The sequence below is a fragment of the Fusarium solani genome (assembly GCF_023522795.1).
Source record: "Fusarium solani strain SB1 chromosome Unknown bctg00000017, whole genome shotgun sequence".
In the NCBI taxonomy this organism is placed as follows: Eukaryota; Fungi; Ascomycota; class Sordariomycetes; order Hypocreales; family Nectriaceae; genus Fusarium; species Fusarium solani.
The window spans coordinates 550,887-568,025 of NW_027072140.1; the positions used below are offsets into that span (position 1 = coordinate 550,887).

Consider the following 17,139-nt stretch of genomic DNA (forward strand, 5'->3'; position numbering starts at 1 on the left):
ATCATGCTATCTTCGTCCAAACCCAAGATGATGGGCGAGGAACTCTCTTCCACGTCACAGGCGATATACAGAGGGGTATGACTTACGAAACCAGACAAACATCTAAGAGTCCCTCGTTGTCGACTACCTTCATATCAATGTCGCAGTTAGGATAGGTCGAGGTCAACGACCTGCCTCGCGTTGACTCCATCTGCCGCGCCAATCCTCCACCCGCCAAGCAATTCAACGGGCCCAAACGAATCAACAAGAACCAGCCTCTTCGACGCTGCCAGGAGTGGACACGTGAGACCATTGGGTATCTTCAGGCCGAAGGCGTTCTTCTGGATCGCAGTGTCTCTGGTGCCGCCGGTTCGACAAGTGCCGGCGAGAGCTCCTACGCAGGGGGCTATACCATGGGGAGCTCCAGTGCAGGGGGCTATGCAACCGGGCCGAGTGGGAGTTCTGGGCCCGGAGACGGAGAAACGCGGGATGGATATTGGTACTGGAGTAGACAATACCAGAGATGGTACCATCAGAACGATGATGGTACCTACGAATGGTCCTAGCAAGGTGGACTAGGCTATATGATAGCGGCGAGGTGTGCATTTCGCATGTGTTAGGCCTTGTTTGTTCGAGTTGTCATTCTGTTATGATATATGCCTTGAGAAACGAAGTGACGAGATGTCTTATGCCGTTAGAGAAGTTGGGCTTTCTTTTGTGGTCAGGATCAAGACGGCGGAAGTGTAATTGGCAGCGTATCTACTGTGGAGGCCTCTAAATCGACCATCCCCTGACCTCCGTGCCTCCGGTAGGGGGTGGTCTGTTGAAATGAAAAGATGCAGGTTACTTGATTCATACTACAAGTGCAATAGGGAGCCGCTGTTTATGTACAGGCACGATCTCTTGTAGAATGTTCCTCCTTCTTCCATACTTTGCCACCGCCTTGGTCGCCTCACACTTGTGATCTCCAACAGTAATATGATGTGGTTTCCAACACAAGGAACGCGATTAGCAGACGGAGCCGATTTCTTGGCGAGCGCTGCAAGCCTCGGGAAGGTCGTCGAGAACCAACCTTGGAAATCTCTCGCCCCTACCCTGTCAGGATCTCGACCGTATATTAGCATGGTGGGTGTCGCAATGAAGCCTGTCTCCGAACTTGCTCGTAGAGTCCACGACCTTCGTCCTTGTGTGGTAACTTGGCGTGGCTTTCGCACTTGAATAGTTGGTTCGGATTGTCCAGTTGCTCCCGAAGGATCACTAAAGTGTTGAGACTTGACTTGATACCCGCGGACTGGTCTTCAAGATCGTTCGGTAGTTCGAAAAGTGCTTCCGTCATGTCGTCATTCGAATCTTGTGATGGGCTAAAAAGGATCCTCCCCTAGGCCAGTAGCCCTGAAAAAAGCAAGATACAGCGAAATGCCAGGTTTGCTATCCCAGCCCCTGACTGGAGTAGCCACATTGACTCTTCGTAGTCCCGACCAATCCCTAATTTTTGCTTTTACTTAATTGATGTTACTACTGACTAGTATGACCAACTCTCTATTTAATTAAACCCTAAATTCCGGTATCTCTTGCGGTAGGCGATCTTGCCGCCACTCGCTCTGCCTTCTCTTACATACCATGCAGTACCCACCTGCCGGTAATACCCACCTGCCGGTAAGCAAAAAATATTTCCCCATACAAAATGCAATTTTTCAACCATATGTGGAAAATTCACCAAAAATAAAACCCGTGAAATTAGTTTCGAATTTCGTTTTAGAATCAAGTAAATTTTAATATTTCCGCGGTATTTTGACCTCACGCCCTGCGCGTGTGCGTACCACAGCTAATTCTTCCCCTCCGAATTTGAACTCTCATCTTCTTCCATCCCTCCCACCTCGATCACATCCTCAACAGCATCCGCTTCTTCAATTGCTTCGTTTGCCCCGGAAATAGTCTCACCAGCCACTAGAGCCTCCGCCAATGTCATGAATCTTTTGTTGGGATTCGGTATCGCCTTCCTCTTCTTGCCTCTGCTCAACCGGCTAACTTCCTCCTCCAGACTGGCTATTCTGGTGCTTAGAGAGGCGATCTTTGACTCTTGAGCTTCAAACCCTCTCGATATCACAGAATAGCGCCTTCTTGTTGACGGACTCTTGTTCTTCCCCAGATCTCGGATGTGGCGGCTGGTCTTTGGCGTATTATCAGAGTCGACTTGCCCGTCTCGGTGGCTGTCCGACCCGGGCGTCGTTTCTTTCTTGTCCGGCTGGATCTCAGGATGTATGAGCGCTTTCCGCCGTGAAATCGGCCAGTTCCCAGTCACCCTCCAGCCTGAGAGGATATTTTTCTTCGTCATACCCACTTCCCTGGCCTTGGCATAGGCCTTGATGAAGTTGACCTTGTCCACCGGCGCAGAATCGGTCAGGCTGGTCAGTTTTTGGAGCTCTTTGCGATAGGCAGCCTTGGATGCATTGAATGGGCCATTGTCAAGTGGCTGTAGGCCGTGGGAGCAATGAGCAGGCAGGTAACAGCAATATACGTTGTTCAAAAAGCACGTAGCCATCCACTCATCCTGAATTCTCAGTCAGCGCCGTCAGAGGGATTTCTGATCTAGAACAGGTAGATACTCACAGATACATGGCTCCTATGGCCATCTAATATGATGAGCCTTGCATCAGACTCATCCGCCGGTTGCGTTTGAGGCAGATAGACCTCCTTTAGCCACTCGACTGCGATATGGTTGTCCGTCCAGCCATTGTCGGACGTGATATAATACCAGTCGGCGACCCCCCGGAGCTCGTCGATAAACCACTGTTGCTGGAGCTCTTTACCTTTGAAGATAATCCCCGGCTTGAGAAGACGGCCATCTGCGGTGACGGCTTCCATAAAGGTAGTCCAAGTGCGGGACTGCGAGCCCTTGAGGAAGGCCTTCCTCCGAGGGTCGCTACTGCCAATGACCAAGGAATCCAAGCCTATTTTTTCAGTGGATTAGAGAGTTTCGTAGCAAAAATAATCAATGCTCACCAAATCCAGCCATGATCCCGCCCTCGTCAACATTAACCGTGTTCTCCGGTTTGATCCAGCCATATTCGCTCTCGCGGATATCAAAGTACCAATTGACGGCCATTGGGGTGAAGGAATTGAACCTTGCAGCTTCCTGACGTTTCCCCACCTTCGTCTTGATATTGGGATGGCGTTTAATGAATCTGGCTAGCCAGTGCACACCGATAGGCCTTTCCCGGCCCTGCTGTCTCAAGAGGGCAGCGACGGTGGCGCGGACTTGACTGTGGGAAGGAGCGTAGCCCAAGGCCTCTTGTCGAAGTATCCAGGTGACCAACCTGGACTCCTCCGACTTGGATAGCAGCTGGGCAGGCTGAGTGACCTCTGATTTTGACGGTAGGCCTCTTAATCGGTCAGAAAGAGTGGTTTGAGGGACGCCATTCTTCTGGGCAGCCTGGTTCTGGGAGAGGCCATTATCGGTGACATCCAGTACGGCCTGGATAACATCCTCCTCCGTATAAGATAATCGAGGCATGTTTGAGGTGATTGAGGAAAGGTGGGAAAGAGAAAATTCTGGATGAAGCTTTGGGGAGGCTGGGTGATAAGGGAGGCAATTTGAGACATTTTACATTAGTGCCGTGCGACCATGCCGCATGCGTCATTAACTAGACAATGCTGGAATATTAAATTCCATACAATTCTTAATACAGCAGATATTTTCTCATGAAAAAATCTTTCCTTTTGATAAAGTACTGTGTAAGTGAAATTGGGCATTTTGTATGGGGAAATATTTTTTTTGCTTACCGGCAGGTGGGTATTACCGGCAGGTGGGTACTGCATGGTACCTCGAAAAGACACCTGAATTGGACGGGTGCAGACAAGGCTTATTGTGACTCAAAGCAGATTTGACTGGCAACGGTCATCGCCAAGGAAGGTTGACTTGCGCATGAACGTGACTGTCGCCGGAAAGAAGCCAATTGGATGCAAGACCAGGCGGGCCGGCAGCGGCAGGAGGTGGCCATCGAGGTCTGGCGCGTCACAAAACGGTCGCGCATCGCTTTGCCACGAACGTATCCACGCAAATAAAAGTAAAGCTTTCTTCCTTTCTGCCCCTCCAAGCCAGGCCTGGCACAGCGATGTTTGTCAAAGGTACGTATTGGTGTTGCGCACGCACCCTGCTTTACCGAACCGAAATGGGATAATACCGTATTACCTCACGAAATTTAGGAAAGCCTGCGGCAGCCTATAGAGGTCACTGTTGCAAAACCCAAAAAGCACGTTCCAACTGACAAAATGGGTTAGCGCGAATGCATTGACGGCCCCACAGTACATTGAGACATGTACCTTAGAACCGTGATTCCTTTAGTTTGACACGCAAGAGTAGGTTCGGCAACAGCAGCGGGGTCGCAGCGGACCAGCGAAGAGCAGCTTCGTTGTACGATGGATATAAAGACCCCCTGTTATGGCCCCCGCCCCGTAACCACCCTCCACATCGGACAATAATCAAGACTTAGTTATCTTCGTCCTCTCCATCTTCATCCTCCTCCACGCTCTCCTCGTCTAGCTTGTTAAGTTGCTAGGCGTTAAGTTAATAGTGGAACTTAGCTGGCGAGTTTGATTCACCTACAGTCCAGAGCCGAGCAGCCTCGGCAATAGCCTCCAACGCTGCAACCTTTCGCTCCTCGAGAGTCTTTTCATCTGCTTCACCACGTGGAGCCAGAGCCGGAGCTGGAGCGGCACTGCAGGCACGAAGCTGCTGTGCTGCACGCTGCGCGGCGGAGCGCCAGGCATCGCCAGGATCCTCGCTCATGTCGTCAATCTGCCGGTTCAGCTCCCAAAAGACACGCACAGTAGCGACTGCACCAGCAGGGACCTAGATAGCAGCTAATTAGCAGCTCACTAACCGAGAGCTGGAGAAGACTACTTACAGGCCTACAGGTATGACCATTCTTTGCGCAGGCCCAGCAAGCGGCACCAGTATCTATCCCATATATGTTGGCCTGGCAAGCTTAAATAGCAAAACAAGCTACTTACTGTCCTGGGAGGCACACTCATACCCTGGGCTCTTGGTAGCGCGAGTAACGCAAGGGCGGCAGGGGAAGTCACGCGCAGAGCCAATGGGAGGGGCCTTCTTCTTTTGCTTCTTCTTCTTCTGCTCAAACAGAGTGTTAGTAGCGGTCTCTTGGCTGTATAGCAGCTGACTGGATTTACCATAATTCTGCCCGCGAATTTGCGGCCACTAGGCTGAACCTTTCCTTTTTCCTTGCTGTTTTGGTTCTAGGAGGGATCCCCACCCGCTGAGACAGAGGCCGCCGCTCCAGATATCGGGGATCGGCAGCGATGACGCTGCTGATTATCAGCTTATTCGCTACGAGAGCGGTGCTCGTGGGAGGCCGCTCAATGTATTTGGCGATGATAAAATCGGGGGTCAAAGCAGAACGAACGCTTTAGGGTGCGCCACCTTAAAACGCGATTTTATAGAGTTTTAAAATAAGAATAAATAGAGAAATAAAAGAGCTAGAAAAGAGAAAAAAGAGGAATATATAAGTAAATAGTAAATATATAATATATATTTTTTCTAAATTTTTTAAGTAAAGATTCTTAGTGTTATTTATTATTTTATAAAATAACTAATTTTTAGAAATATAAGCGCTATAGGTTAGTGGTCTCTATACTAAGAACATAGAAGCCTTAGCGCTAGAAATACAGTGTGATAACTTTTTTATAGCGCTTATTTAAACTCTAAAATTTATCTTATTTCTTTAAAACTTTATATTTATACTTTAAAGATAAAATAAAATTCTATTTAAATATTATATAAAGCTATCTTAATTCTAGTCTTAATATAATTTTTAAATTATTTTTATCTAGCTTATATACTTATTTATTTATGTTTTTATAAGATAGATTTTAGTGGGTTTTACGTGGCGCACTGTGATGTGTTCGTTGTGTTTTGGACCCAAATTTTAATAGCGCAGGGGGTCCAAGCTAAATAAGTATATTAAAGTTGTACTTTGAAGGCGAGGAGCTAAGCACATTTCTTAGCTACATGGTGGAGAAGGAGAGGGAGGAAAGAGGTTGGAAGGGATTTGATGTTTTTTTAAAAACTTGCAGTCACTTCCAAAGGTGGGGTCCTAATTGTTCCCATTCCCTAATAGTGGCATTGCATTTCGTCTGATTCACTGGTTGCCCAGTCCGCACCGGGCCAGCTATTGAGCCGCTGCGGGGTAGTGCAAATTAGCCAATTCGCCCTGCTTAAATAGGGGCTCCGTCCTAACAGTCTACCTTTTCTAATACTAAGAGATTACCCCTACCTACATACTCACCTCCAACGCCATGGCACGGCCACCCAGTCCCATCGATCAGTACCGTGACTATATCACCTTTCTGTACCTCAATGGCGCCTCGCGAAGCAAGATCAGGCATAAGCTTCGGAAGCGTCACCATATCGCTGTCGACCTCAGCACAATCTCCCGGCGGATAGCCAGCTGGGGACTTCCGCGTCAGCAATCACGTACCATTGAGACGCCTGAGCTTGTAGAAGCTATCCGCGACCTTATCTTCCGCGTTGGCCTTACCGAGAAGCAGACCTTGAGTGTCCTTCAGAGGCAAGGCTGGCCCATCACCATAAGAGGTTTAAAACGGATCAGACTTCACCCGGACCGCCGCTGGGTTCGTCGCATCAATAGCGATGAAGAACGCCTTACCTTATTGGAGAAGACAGAGCAGGTTATTGTCGAGATGGCGCAGCGGTCCAATGCCATTGCAGGATACGGCAGAAGGTTTCTCCAGCCATATCTGCGCCAGCAACAGCAGCTCTGGGTACCAAGAGATCCCCTCTTTGAGATGTACAAAATTATGTTCCCAAACGAGGTTGAGATGCGCAAAAGGATGATGCGGAGGAAGAAAGGGCAGTTCCTTGTCCCGGGGCCAAACTACCAGTGGTGTATTGACGGCCACGATAAGCTCAAGGCGTATGGATTCGAGATATACGCCGCAATCGATGCCTACTCACGCAACATTATCTGGTTCTATGTTGGCCACTCTGCTACAACCGCCTTGAGTGTGTTGAAGCAGTATTTGGCTGCATGCGACACCTATGGCTTCCGCCCGTGGTTTCTGCAAGCAGACAGGGGCAGTGAAACGCCATTAGTCGCAGCAGCCCACTGGAACTTTGCTTTGGCTGCAGGCGGATGCGTGGAATGGAATGGACAGGTCTTCCAACAGGGCAAACGATTGAAGGATTCCTACAAGGCGGCACCGAGTACGAAGAATGTCAAAATCGAGGGTTGGTGGGAACGCATGCTTCACGTCTGTTCCCGACAGTGGGTAGACTACTTTGGAGAGCTTGCTAGGGATGGGGATTTTGACGGCAGCATGCTTGAGGACCAGATTGCTATCTACGCTGTCTTCGAAGGTGTACTGCGTCAAGAGCTCTTCGACTTCGTCGAAGCGTGGAATCTACACAAAATACGCCTCCAGAAGAACCGTCCCCACGTTGTCCACGGCCAGCCCTGGATGAATTATCATTACCCTGACCCAGACAAGGCCTGCAATTGGGGGATCCCTATCGACCGCCCGGTTCTAGGCGAAATGCTACGACCCCTGGCTGGTATCGATATCAGCACATGTCTAGAGCCAGAGACGAAGGAGTGGTGCCGCGGTGTCCTCACAGAAATGGGCTACGATGACGTAGTCCTTGGCAATCACCAGGACCCTGATAAGCTGCGTCCATTCAAGCGCTTCTACCTTGCCCTTCGGGACAGGATCATTCAACACATCGAAAGTAGACAGCCACCTGTGCTGGCGTACCGTAGGGCTCCAACTGGGGGAGTTGCTGAATATGTAAGCTACCGCGTCTGTCTGCGCATTAAATTGTCTAACTACATATAGGAAGGATTACTTGCACGAGCAGATCAAGCCCGACAAGACGAATTGGAAGATGGGGAACCAGCAGAACAACCACTTGTTGAGTTTAGTGTTGAAGACGAAGAAGGAAATGACATCGAGGAAATAAGTGATGATGGGGAGGATGGTGACCGGTCTGATGGGGAACCTGAGTAGTCAATCCTTCCTTTTTCTGGGTCGAGAGGCAAAGGTCATGGGAATCTTTGTGCCTCTAAAACGTGTAGACTGGGCGGGGGAAGTCCTTCAACAGCACCATCCGCGTATTGTTGGGTTTGGGCTCCTTCGATGGAGTCAGGGATGACTGCCGACTGCGGGCTTACCTGCTGAGATCAGTATTTCGATAGGCAAGAGCTTAGTCTGGTTGCATACGAACTCCTTGAAAAGACTTGTCTCGCTCTCACAGTCGACCTCGTCCTCTTGGTCTGCATCACGCTCATCTCCCTCCCCATCAGAGACGCTATCAAGCATTAGCTCGGTGACCGCGTCTTCGGATTCGCTGAGGTCAACCACATCCCCCTTCACAACGATGTTGTCGAGGATATCGTTACGGTCCTCATACGCCAAGTTCAGGTAGGTGGAAGCTGGAACTGCCTTTTCCTGCTTGACCTGTTCCCTATTCTTCGTACCATTGTCCTGATTGATCTGCCTCTCTTGCTTGATACGTTTCTTGAGCCCAGGAGCTGGGCTCGAATCCTCCTGTTTGACCTTCCGTTTCTTGCCGTCCTTGGCCGGTGTTGAATATTCATCTGGCCTTAGCGGTGTGATTGGCTCCTGCTTGTCACCCACGTCTGTCGATGTCAGGACGACGAGCACCTTTAACTGGCCCGCTTGGTTGTTCGAAAAGTGCCCAGAAGTGAGCATGCTTGAGGGCGTCGTGAACTTATCGGTATTGGGAACGGTGACGATTTTCTTTCCGGAGAAAGACGAAGCGTAAGAAAGCTTCCAAAGCTCTTGGTTGGTGGGGTCTATGGTGCTCGGGAGCGGATGTAGGTGTTCGAATAAGGTCTGAGTGAACGAGGGCCAGGTAAGGAGGTCTGCCGAGTTGAACTTGATCACCGTATCTTTTAGAGGCAGCACTGTCTCTGGGACCTCTACCGCAAGACCATTGAAGTACCTGGTCTCCAAGCTCATGAGTAGGAGACTGATGTGGACCCATTGGTAGCCAGTACGCTGCCTCGTAGGCTTTCTGGTGCTGCTTTTAGTGTTCTGAATGGCTTGACTAGCCGCCGAGGCAATCGCCATGAACTGCGGATGGGGAGGACCGCTTGACGGCTTGAAAGGATGTTGGCGTGCCCGTGTATTCGCAGTCACCCCGTTGGGGACAGACACTGCGTTGGGGAGTAGTTGTGCATACCCAATACCGGCAGATGACACTGGTTTTGGTTTGTTGCGCATAAGCTGACTTGCCGGGCTGACTGGGTGTGGCGGAGAGTCATCCACCTCAACCACCTCATCATACGGGCCAGGAAGGGCTGGAGTCCTAGACCTGGCCCGGCGTTGGGATTGAAATGGGTTGGCTAAGCCGCAACGGCCACAATAGTTTTCGCCAGCGTATATGGTGGTAAAGAGATCATGATGCTTCTTCCCAGCTTTGACGCAGTAGACGTACTCAGGGGGGATGTCTGGGGGTGCCATTCTGTTTGAAGAGAGACGTTGAGAAAATGGAGGCAAAAAAAGAACCAAACTGACGTTGGGAACGAGATTTAATGTTTACAAACCATAACAATGTTGCCCTTTGCTACGGTGGATGATGATCACTAGACTGTCCTGAGCATGAGATCGCCGCGCTAGTCCGCTGCTGACCCGGCGCGGGGAACACTGCGCTAAGCCGCTGCTGGCATATCACGCTGTGTGCTCACACATAGATGTTGGCACCTGGAGTGAAAATCGCTTATGCAAGAATTGTGCCTGTTACTCAAATGGAGTTCGCAACGCGAGTCTCTGAATTGAAATTTGAGGCTATAGAAAAGGGGACGCTAGCATATACACGTCCACAGCTTTTGAAGCTGGACAAAGTGATTATCATCCGGCATAGCGCCGTTCGACTTGCAACCACAGCCAATGAAAATCAGGTTGATTACAATACCGTATCGCTCGCTAAGAATTGCTTGAAAAGAACTAAACCTCTTAGACCACATTGTGTAGATCGAGATTCTAGAACGTCGCGCGGGCCCGTTGCTACTTCGCAGTATTTGCGATGGGGGTTGCTTGGGCGGGACGGATATGTACCGCGCGGGCCCGCTGCTGGTCCGCAGTACCTGCTCTACTACTCATGCCTAAGTATCTGGACTAATAAGGTGTGGGGTGATTTCTGGCTTAAGAGTGGGGAAGGGACCCAAAAGACAACTGACAGGGGGGTTTTTGCAACAGTGTTCCCTATCGGCCTCCGTAAAAGCCGGTGGGTCGTAGGATCCCTGCCTTCCTGCACGTTCTATTCCTCATACGAGAATCTTTACAATCTTTACAATCTTTACAATCTTTACAATCTTTACAATCTTTACAATCCTTTTGAGGGACGTAGAGGCCGGTGCGACCGTGGGCGCGGTGCCGCGAAATGGACGCGACTGCCGACGAGATCCTGGTGCGAGGTGGAGATTCAATCACCGTGGCGCGTCGGTCCTCAAGACCTGTGAAGCCGACTGCAAAACTACAGGAAAGGCTACAGGCGATTGAGAAGAGGAGTGATACAGTGAAGAGGAACGGGTCACAACAGCCGCGGGATGGTGAAAATGAAGGCGAGACTGGATTGGCCGACGGGGCCAGAGAATCGCAGACGACGGAAGGCGCGACGGGCAACCACGCGTCGCCCATGCAGATCATGTTCCGAGCGATGCTCCAGGAGACGTCGGCCCATTTGATGAGTGAGCAGAGGAAGATGCTAGAGAGGCTCTGGGACGCGTTGATGGAGAACCAGCGAACGGCAACGCGGATGATGAGCGAGCAGCTGGAGATGATACGCCAACTCCAGCAGGAAATCCAGACGATCAAGGCCCAGGCAGCCGAGGAATTGAAGAAGGCGGACGAGCTCAGACGCTCGCACGAACAAGCCACCAGGCAGCTCAAAGCCATGCGTGAACAGGCTGCAAGAGACCTTGAGCAGATGCGAGAGCAAGTTATGAAAGAGCTAGGGAGAACACAACCCCAGACGGCAGAGGAGTTGAAACAAGTGAAAGAAGAAATGAAACAGGTGAAGGAACAGCTAAACACGATGGCCGACAGCATCTCCAGCAGTGCTCAGACGAGCCCACAGCCATCGTATGCAGACGTAGCCCGCACCCCGCCTACGAGCCAGCCAAGCAATATCCGCACACTATCGTCCATGCGCACGACCCCATCCTCATTCACGGATACCTTGTTCTGCACCATCGATACCTCGCGGGTCAGCGAAGAGGACAGAGGCAAGGCGCAAGTTGGAGAAGTTCGTCAAGCGATCGAAGAGAAGGTGCGGGCCAGGGAAGGCCAACAGAGCTGGCGGTGCGCAGCCGTGGTGAAAGACGCGAGGAACGCAGACCGCATCAAGGTGGTGTGCCGAAACGAAGCAGAGATGCAGCTTATCAGAGAGGCGGCGGAGAAGTCGGTGGTCAAGGGCGCCAGAGTGCTCAGAGACCAGCTATACCCGGTCAAGGTCGACGACGCAAACAGGACTGCGGTGCTGGACTCGTCCGGTAATGTGCTGCCAGGTGCGGCGGAGGCACTAGGGAAGGAAAACGAGGTGACGATCGCCAAGATGCACTGGCTCAGCGACAAGGTAAATGGTAAGATGTACGGCTCGATGGTGATCTACGTCACTAAAGCGAGCGATGCGCGACGGCTGCTTGAAGAGAGGTATTTCCACCTTGCGGGAGAGTCGGCCAGCACCAACGTCTTTGAGCGGCGTCAAGGCCCGGCTCAGTGCTACAACTGCTGGGAGATTGGCCATAAAGCTTTCGCATGCAGCAAGGCGCAACGATGCGGCAAGTGCGCGGAGACGGGCCATCGACACCGAGACTGCCAGGCGGTCGAGCCAAAGTGCATTCTCTGTGGAGGGCCACACGAGTCGCTCAGCCGAAACTGTCGGATGCGACAACTGCATATGACCGATGGCCACTAACCTCCAGATCCTACAGCTCAACGTGCGGAAGAGAGATGTGGTGCAGCTGAGCATGATGAACGATAGGGACTTGCAGGACTATGCAGTACTGGCGGTGGCCGAGCCATACGCGCTGAACATCGATGGGACGCTGATGACGACACCGAACCACCACAGGAACTGGACGAGATTCGTACCATCAAAGAGACACGAGACGCAGTGGCCGATCCGGAGTATGCTCTGGATACGCAGCGATCTAGAAACTGAGCAGGTGCCCATCCCTTCGGCTGACCTGACCGGGGCGATACTTAGATGGCCCGACCGAGAAGTCTTGGTGGTGTCAGTGTACGTGGCAGGAAAAGATGAAGACGCTCTGCACACTACCATGAGACAGTTGCACACGACAATCACAAGTTTTCGCAACAGCACGGGGAAAAGAACGGACGTCATCCTGGCCGGTGACTTCAACCGCCACGACCAGCTCTGGGGAGGCGATGAGGTGACAGGCAGGAGGCAAGGCGAAGCGAGCCCGATCATCGACCTCATGGACGAGCACGGCCTACTCAGTCTCCTCCCGCGGGGGACGAAGACGTGGGAAGGACCCGGTGGGGAGAGTACGATCGACCTGATGCTCGCATCAGCTGAACTGGCAGACGAGATGGTTCACTGCGGGATCCATCCGACTGAACATGGATCAGACCACAGGGCCATCGAGACGGAATTTGATCTCACGACACCAGAGAGGATGGCGGGCTCGAGGCTGCTGTTCAAGAACGCACCATGGAACGCGATCAGGGCGAAAGTGCAAGACAAGCTGGCACCACTCCCGTGGGGCGGTGGAGTTCAAGAACAGACTGACAGGTTGATGGACGTGGTCCTAGACACGATCCACGAACTTGTCCCAAGAGCAAAGCCATCGCCGTACGCGAAGCGATGGTGGACGACAGATCTCACAAGGCTCCGAAGAAGTTACACGTTTTGGAGGAACCTAGCGAGGACCCGGCGTCGGGCTGGTCAGCGAATCGACAATTTGGAAACCCGAGCCAAAGAAGCAGCCAAGGAGTACCACGACGCCATCCGAAGGCAGAAGAAGGCACACTGGGAAGACTTCCTCGCCGACGGGACCAACATCTGGCAAGCTGCCAAGTACCTGAAGCCTGGAGACGAAACAAACGGCGACAAAGTGCCTCCGCTGAAAAGAACAAACGGAGCAACAACACAAGACAAGGCTGAACAGGCGGAGGAACTGCTCAACGCGTTCTTCCCACCACTACCGACCGACATAGAAGATGAAGGCCCACGGCCGCATCGCAGAGAAGTGGCCATGCCGAACCTGACGATGGGGGAGGTGGAGGAGAAAGTCATGGAGGCCAAGGCTTGGAAGGCACCCGGAGAGGACGGATTGCCGGCGATGGTGTGGAAGCAGCTGTGGCCGGTGGTGAAGGAGCGGGTACTACATCTGTTCCATACATCACTGGGTGAAGGACGACTGCCGGACCAGTGGCGGACTGCCAAGATCATTCCGCTCAAGAAGCCGGGCAAGGCTGACTACAGAATTGCAAAAGCGTGGAGGCCGATCTCGCTATTGTCGACGCTAGGCAAGATCCTCGAAGCAGTAGTGGCGGATCGCATCTCACACGCCGTCGAAACATACGGACTCCTGCCTACCAACCACTTCGGTGCGAGAAAGCGGCGGTCGGCAGAGCAGGCGCTGCTGCTCTTCCAGGAACAGGTCTACAAAGCATGGCGGAACCGCAAAGTGGTCAGCCTGGTCAGCTTCGACGTCAAGGGGGCCTATAACGGGGTGTTCAAGGACAGACTGTTGCAAAGATTGGAAGCACGGGGCATCCCCAAGGGGCTGGTGAGATGGATAGACGCATTCTGCTCGAGTCGCACGGCCACCATCACGGTAAACGGCTACACCTCTGCGCTACGGGAGCTACCACAGGCTGGCCTTCCGCAAGGATCGCCACTGTCGCCCGTGCTCTTTCTCTTCTTCAACGCAGACCTGGTTCAGAGCAAGATAGACGCAAAGGGAGGCTCGATCGCATTCGTCGACGACTACTCAGCCTGGGTCACAGGCCCGACGGCGGAAGCGAACAGAGACGGAATACAGGCCATTATTGACCGCGCACTGGAATGGGAGAAGCGCAGCGGGGCGACATTTGAATGTGACAAGACGACCATCGTCCACTTCACACGCGTGGCCGAGCGTACCAGCTGCACGCCGTTCATGGTCAAAGGGAAGGAGATCAAGCCGAAGCAGGAGGCCAAGATCCTGGGAGTGGTCATGGACGCGAAGCTCAGGTTCAAGAAACACATGGCCGAGGCGGCCACCAAAGGCCTCTCGGTAGCCATGTGCCTGAGGAGACTCAAGATGCTGTCCCCACGCACGGCTAGGCAGCTCTTCATCACGGCTGTGGCGCCGGCCATGGACTACGCCTCGGTCGTCTGGTCGCACGCACGTGGCGAGAAGGAACTGACCTGGCTCAACAGGGCTCAGAAGATGGGAGCACAGGCCATCACGGGAGCCTTTCGGACAGTGTCGCGGGCGGTCGCGGAAGCGGAGGCCGGTATCCAGACAGTAGACGGACGACACGCCCAAGCCGGCATGAAGCTGTACATCAACGTCCGGACGTTGCCAAAGACGCATCCGCTCGCAACGCTTAAAGTATCAGTGAGCCGGAGATACTTGTCACCGCTCAAGAGGTTGGCACTTGCATTTGAGAAGAGCGGAATCGAGCGAATGGAAACGATCCAAGCCTATGCAGTACCGCCGTGGCACAGCCGAGTGTCACTGGTATGCGAGGCCGACCGTGAGGCGGCGATAGCAGCAGCTAACGATGCCAAAGATATCGTCATCGCGACCAGTGCCTCTGACAGAGAAGGGCTTGTAGCTATGGGAGGCCTCGTCACGCAAGAGTCAACTGGTCAAGTTGGTAGGATGGTGGCCAGGTACTCGGTCACCCTCGGGTCGCGAGACGACCAGAACCCGTACACGGCCGAACTGGAGGCAATAGCGATGGCGTTACGATGCATGCCTGACGGACTGCAATGTCGAGAGCTCACCGTGGTATCAAGCTGCCAGTCGTCACTGAAAGCGATCGCACGACCGCGACAGCAATCTGGCCAGACCACCATCCGACAGATCTACGAACACATCGAACGACTGGCGAGAGGAAACAACAGGGTCAAGATGATCTGGGCTCCGTCCCGAAACGACGGTTTCGCCATGGGCCGCAAGGCGAAGAGACAAGCCAAGAAAGCGACCAAAGCAGGATGCACCCCAGAGTCGCCGCCGTACCAGGCTCGGTCGACACGGACCAGGCTGGCGACGTCGCAATTGCGGCGGCAGCGGGCACTCCCCGACAAAGTAGGCGGCTACTCCAAGCGGATCGATCGAGCCCTACCAGGCGAACATACGAAAGCGCTATATGACGGCCTAAAGAGACGGGAAGCTGACGTGCTCTCGCAGCTCCGCACGGGAATGGCGAGGATCAACAGCTATCTGTGCAAGATAGGAACCGCCGAATCGGACATGTGTGAGTGCGGACGAGCACCAGAGACGGTGGAACACTTTCTGTTCCGATGCACGAGATGGGAGACGGAGCGTGAAGTCATGCGACAAGCTGGACAAAGCATGATGGGAAACCTTTCCTACTTCCTTGGTGGAAAGTCAGCGTCGGACGGACCGAAATGGACACCTAACCTGAAGGCGGTGCGAGCGGCGGTAAAGTTTGCAATGGCGACGGGAAGACTGAGGTGAAAAAAGGGAAACAGAACATACTAAACACCAACACTACAGCTGACTACTAACATTAAACAGCCTCATGTTGACAGACCATGCTTCAGCTGCTGGGGATAGGATGCTGAACACTTGGAGAAATCGGCCTTCGAGCAGGCCTGTCAAGCAGAGTCAAGCGAGCGGGGCTGGAAAAGAGACGAGCTGGAAGGAAGAGTGGGGCTCTTTTGGGTGGTCTGGAGGAATAGCGGGGGAAGTGAAGACAGCTTAGCGTAGCCACCGGCCCTATGAGATCCGTTCTCCCGGGCGTAATAAATACTGATACTGATACTGATGTGATTATCCGCACATGACCTGGGCACCGCCAGCGGTGTAATTATAATCCGTTATGTAAGCATGATAGTTGCGATGTCCCTCTCCCATCTAAAGAAAGGGCATCTATTCACATAATTGAAGAGATACAGCAAATCGCTATATATGCAGCTATTCAATATAGAGTACATAGTCTATTTACAACATACAAGCCCGCTCAGGGCCGTGGAGATTACACAATGCGTACACTCGCATCATCCGAACACCACAGCTATCACGATGCAAGTGAATCACTTTACACATCGTAGTATATAAAGCAGAGGCCTCTCTCTTGTAGAAAGCTCTTCGTTCTTGTATCAACGCATTGAAAAATACCATCAAAATGGCTAACTTCACCCCAAACAACACTCAAAAACTAAGCCCCTCCACCCTGTAGTATAACATCTCTCCCGGCAGCATCCCAGATATCCTGCATTCCTCGCCGCCCTGAGAAAGGCTGCTCTGCCATCTCTTTCCCTACATTCTGTTCAACCCGCTCATTCTCAGCTTTATCCCAATCAAGATAACTCATCATCTCCTCCCTAGTCCAGTCTCTGATGCCGGATTCCCCCCTGCAATACCTCCCCATTTGCTTGTAGTTAATACACCACTCATACCGTAAGAACTCACGAAATTCGAACAAAATTGAGTTCAACTAGTGTCTCTTGGCAAGCCACACAGAGGGCGGGGATGGGCGGCAGAACTGATTCCGCACTAAAAATAGGTAGGGGGCTTGTTCCCACTTCCAACCTCCTTGCATTGAAGCTGCCCCCCGACATCGTGATAACGAAGATGGCTGCCGCCGGCTTCATAGACATCATATGTGTGTTTTTGGTGTTGAAGATCATGATAAGGCTATGCGAGGCTAACTAATTAGATGTCACATATGACTTTGAGACCGCAGCCTGCTTCGAGGTCGGACAGACCTACCGCCTTGAGTACCGACTCCCTTCCTCACCGGGTGAAGAAGAGGCCATTTCCCTAGTAAAATCAGGCTCTCATTACGGCTGGGTAAGGGTGCGCAGTAGGAAGCCTGTTGACGATGTCATGAGGCAGGGGAAATTATGTCTGTAAGGTAGAAGGCAAAGGAAAGAGGTGGAGGAAGATGGAC

At 52.4% G+C, this 17,139-nt stretch overlaps 6 protein-coding genes across 6 annotated transcripts; 3 read left to right on the forward strand and 3 right to left on the reverse strand.

Moving 5' to 3' along the window:
- Positions 1–3: 3 nt before the first annotated feature.
- Positions 4–545, forward strand: MRS44_018863 (uncharacterized protein; the record flags this gene model as incomplete). Its single annotated transcript, XM_065615367.1, has 2 exons — positions 4–75; positions 156–545. 2 exons carry the CDS (start codon positions 4–6, stop codon positions 543–545), a joined length of 462 nt encoding a protein of 153 aa, XP_065471439.1.
- A 1,259-nt stretch (positions 546–1,804) lies between these two features.
- MRS44_018864 (uncharacterized protein) lies at positions 1,805–3,493 on the reverse strand (the record flags this gene model as incomplete). Its single annotated transcript, XM_065615368.1, has 3 exons — positions 1,805–2,452; positions 2,590–2,930; positions 2,983–3,493. The coding sequence occupies 3 exons, from the start codon at positions 3,491–3,493 to the stop codon at positions 1,805–1,807; spliced, it is 1,500 nt and encodes a 499-aa protein (XP_065471440.1).
- Positions 3,494–4,468: 975 nt separating this feature from the next.
- MRS44_018865 (uncharacterized protein) lies at positions 4,469–5,172 on the reverse strand (the record flags this gene model as incomplete). The annotated part of the gene is made up of 5 exons (XM_065615369.1): positions 4,469–4,534; positions 4,586–4,831; positions 4,887–4,939; positions 4,993–5,110; positions 5,170–5,172. 5 exons carry the CDS (start codon positions 5,170–5,172, stop codon positions 4,469–4,471), a joined length of 486 nt encoding a protein of 161 aa, XP_065471441.1.
- A 1,122-nt stretch (positions 5,173–6,294) lies between these two features.
- On the forward strand, positions 6,295–8,022 carry MRS44_018866 (uncharacterized protein; the record flags this gene model as incomplete). Its single annotated transcript, XM_065615370.1, has 2 exons — positions 6,295–7,803; positions 7,852–8,022. The coding sequence occupies 2 exons, from the start codon at positions 6,295–6,297 to the stop codon at positions 8,020–8,022; spliced, it is 1,680 nt and encodes a 559-aa protein (XP_065471442.1).
- A 135-nt stretch (positions 8,023–8,157) lies between these two features.
- MRS44_018867 (uncharacterized protein) lies at positions 8,158–9,501 on the reverse strand (the record flags this gene model as incomplete). The annotated part of the gene is made up of 1 exon (XM_065615371.1): positions 8,158–9,501. One exon carries the CDS (start codon positions 9,499–9,501, stop codon positions 8,158–8,160), a length of 1,344 nt encoding a protein of 447 aa, XP_065471443.1.
- A 919-nt stretch (positions 9,502–10,420) lies between these two features.
- On the forward strand, positions 10,421–15,948 carry MRS44_018868 (uncharacterized protein; the record flags this gene model as incomplete). Its single annotated transcript, XM_065615372.1, has 4 exons — positions 10,421–11,614; positions 11,661–11,918; positions 11,964–15,697; positions 15,762–15,948. 4 exons carry the CDS (start codon positions 10,421–10,423, stop codon positions 15,946–15,948), a joined length of 5,373 nt encoding a protein of 1,790 aa, XP_065471444.1.
- Between the last annotated feature and the right edge of the window lie 1,191 nt (positions 15,949–17,139).